We start from the raw sequence: 3522 nt of genomic DNA on the forward strand, positions 1-3522 counted from the left end.
AGCACCTTTCAGAAAGATTACGACTTAAATATACAAATAACTAATTCTTATTTTATGATTTAAAAGCAATGTTACATATTTTCATAAATAGGTGGGGACATTTGGAGTGGAGTTCTCACAAAAAAACATTGACTAGGAAGGAATCACCACAGTGAACTCTTGAATAGATTAAGTCACTTTAGGACCTGAATCCTGAGACATCTGCAACAGGGCTAAACCCATTTTTCCTGAACTTTGTTCTGCACTACAATTTTTTTTTTTTTAACATTTTTCAAAATGCCTTATTCAATGCGCTTTTTCCCCATTGATTAAAAAATTAATAAATGACATATGGTTCATTAGGAAGATGGTGACAGAGATTTCTTGCTTCAGAAACGCTGGAAGCCGCTAGCTTAAAAGCATCCCGAACAGAGGGCTCTACTTGATTTCTCTCTCCCGGCTGTGTCATTTCAGTCAAAGAAAAAGACAGAATGACGTGTGCGCCTTAAAGACTCAACAGGGTAGAAAACACTTGCTATTATTTCTTTATTTTATTTTGAACTGAGCTTTTATACAAACACACAAAACCATCCATTTAAGAGTAAAACGTTGGGCAGTGAAGAGAAGCCCAGTGCGTTAGCCACTCATCTCCGCCAGAGCGTGACCATCACGCCCTCTGCCACTCACAGGGAAGCGCCTAGGGGCATCATGGGAGTCGGCGGCGGCAGGGATTGTGGGAAATGTAGTTTGGAGACTCCTCCTCGCCATTCCTGTAATGGCTGCTTCCTGGAAGGTAATGTACGAACTCGTTTCCAAAGGATACTTAGATTGCACCAGTGTATTTGCAAAACAGGGGAAGATTTGCACCTTGCCGAGCCAAAGTAGGGATTCTTTTTCAGCTCTTAATATCAAGTTCTGAAATGAACTTCTCTCTCCGTTCTGTTTCTTTTTACGTTTTCTTGTGTGGGTGAACTGACCAACTTCTGAGTTCCCTGTTGGACAGACTGTTTTCTCTCCTCAATACCTACCCCTCTACCGTCCATATAGCCCCCCGGCTCTGCACTGACTCTAGCTGCCTCTTTAAAATAATAATAGTAATAATAATTTTTTAATCCTTCTCTCCCGCCCACCCCCCACTCTAATCATAGGTAGTGTCACGTGGAACCTCTTAATCTCAGCATCCGGAGCTCCAGGAAGGGAAAATTTCAAGTCAGATAGAATTCTATATATACCATTTCTTTGGTAAGTCTTATTAATTCCCCACAACTTCTCAGAGTTATATGTTGTGTGACTTTGGCCAGATTTGTCTGCATTTCCTGGATGGTAGAGACCCTAAGAAAATGTAATTTTTACCCTCTAGGATATTTTAAGTTTCCAAGTTAGTGTCTCGTGCTTTTTTTCTGTTTGTTCTTAATTAAAAACTTGAACTCCTGTTCAGTTTTTGTTTGACTGATGCACAAGGTGTTGGCATTATCGTGGAAAATTGCTGGGTTTAGAGTGTTAGCATGAGATAGAGAGATGAGCCTCAAATTACTGTCTTTAACATCCCTCTGTTTTTCCACCTATAAAATGAGGAGATGAATCTGAAATGATTTATAAAGTATCCAAAAGATTGACTAGCCTGTTATTTGTCATATGTTCATATTGCCATTTGGGAAAAGGGAAGAATTTTTAATGGTTACTTTTTGTTCCCATGTTTAATTTCTAGGAACCTTCAGCCCTCAAGATTCCAACATCATGACCTCAGTTTCAACACAGTTGTCCTTAGTCCTCATGTCACTGCTTTTGGTGCTGCCTGTTGTCGAAGCAGTAGAAGCTGGTGATGCAATCGCCCTCTTGTTAGGTGTGGTTCTCAGCATTACAGGCATTTGCGCCTGCTTGGGGGTATATGCAAGAAAAAGAAATGGACAGATGTGACTTTGAAAGGCCTACTGAATCAAATTTCACCCTTTTCAGCTTTTGTGCTATAGAGGCTAAACCTGAGCTTTGGTGTCTGAAAGTTTCCAAGAATCAGTAAATAAGGGAGTTTTACATTTTTTGTTGTTTCCATGAAATGGGAACAAACGTACATATATAAATTGGGGAAAAAAAGTTTTCTTTGCAACAAGTAATGCACAGAAAAATGCAGCCTATAATTTGTATTTGCTAGTTAGAAAAGAGGTCAAAGAAGTAAGATGGCTGAAATTTACATAAGTAATATTTCATAGTTTTCAAATTCTCAAAGCATGTGAAATAGGAAGAAGGAAGTTCTTGGCCTGAATCTGAGAAAATCACCACTGTTCGGTTACAATCACTGCCTCCTGAATCATTGAGGAGTCTTTTCTCCATCTTTTTATTAGATTTTTGTTTTGTTGCCTTTCAAGTTAATACTGTATTTAGATATAAGAGAGTCAACCAAAAAGGGAAACTCTATCTCTGGGGAAAAAACGTTTAGAAAAATGTATTCAGTCTATCTAATACTGAAATGCAGAAAAAAATTAATGTTAAAAAAAAAAAAAACTATAGACATTGACATGGAAAAGAGATTTATTGTTAAGAAAAAAACTTTATATTAACTGAGTAACATCCTCTTGATGAGAAGTGCTATATTAAATATAAACCCATTATGTTGTAAGTTGTGTTGTGTCCATTTCTTATTTGGGGCTGTTTTTATCCATTGTGGATTTTTATATTCGCTAAGTTGAGAAGGGCAGGATACCTTGTATTACTGCAGTAGCTTGAAGAGACATAATCAGTGACAAATGAGAACTGGGCAACATTGAGGTCAGAGAAGCTCTTGATAGAAAATCTAGATATACAGAAGGAAAACGAAATGGCCTAAACTGATTTGCACACCAGCCAAATGAAATACCCACTCTGGCCTAGCTACCTAAAGTGTCTTCAAGCCAGCAACATCAACTAGGACTTGTTAGAAATGCAGAATTGCAGGCCTCACCCAGACCAGTTGGATCAGAAGCAGCATTCGTTTCCAAAGCCCAAGTTAATTTGTGTGCATATTACAGATTTAAAAAGACTTCCAACTTGCTTGAGCCCAAGAATCATTTCAGGCACTTGATAAAACTTTTAGATTCCCTGGTCTCCTGGTTGTATAGCTGTGGGATGGGGCCTGGAACTCCAGGTTTAACAAGGGTCCTCAGTGATTCATTTGATTCTCAAGTTGTAGCCAGCATAAAATAGTCTAAGAAAATCAAACTTTAGGGTCACACTAGAAGTAAGTAGTCAAATTTTTTCCTAAAATGCATTTTCCAATTTCTAGCTCTCCAGATCATATTGGGAGCTTCAATTTTTATCCCAAAACAGGCACCAGCAACCTAAAATCCTGTTTTTGGTGCAATTCTAGTGTAACCTGACCTGGCTTGCATGAAAGTTTTGGTTAAAGGGTACAAGGAGTGAGGAAGGATCATGTAATAAAGACATGGGGCTGTTTCATTTTTTTGCTAGAGGAAGCACTAACATTCTTTATTCAAATTAATTGGCAGTTAAATATTATGGAATTAATAGAGCTTGATTGTACATGCATTTTGTTTGTTTTAAAGAAGGAAA

The 3522-nt window shown here is 38.0% G+C and overlaps 1 protein-coding gene across 1 annotated transcript; it reads left to right on the forward strand.

Moving 5' to 3' along the window:
- Positions 1-681: 681 nt before the first annotated feature.
- Positions 682-2593, forward strand: SMIM30 (small integral membrane protein 30). Its single transcript, XM_032276236.1, has 3 exons — positions 682-772; positions 1128-1221; positions 1688-2593. Exon 3 carries the CDS (start codon positions 1717-1719, stop codon positions 1894-1896), a length of 180 nt encoding a protein of 59 aa, XP_032132127.1. The 5' UTR covers positions 682-772; positions 1128-1221; positions 1688-1716; the 3' UTR covers positions 1897-2593.
- The last annotated feature ends 929 nt before the right edge of the window (positions 2594-3522 follow it).

This window comes from Sapajus apella, unplaced genomic scaffold (assembly GCF_009761245.1).
Source record: "Sapajus apella isolate SASKATOON/1434 unplaced genomic scaffold, GSC_monkey_1.0 scaffold7, whole genome shotgun sequence".
In the NCBI taxonomy this organism is placed as follows: Eukaryota; Metazoa; Chordata; class Mammalia; order Primates; family Cebidae; genus Sapajus; species Sapajus apella.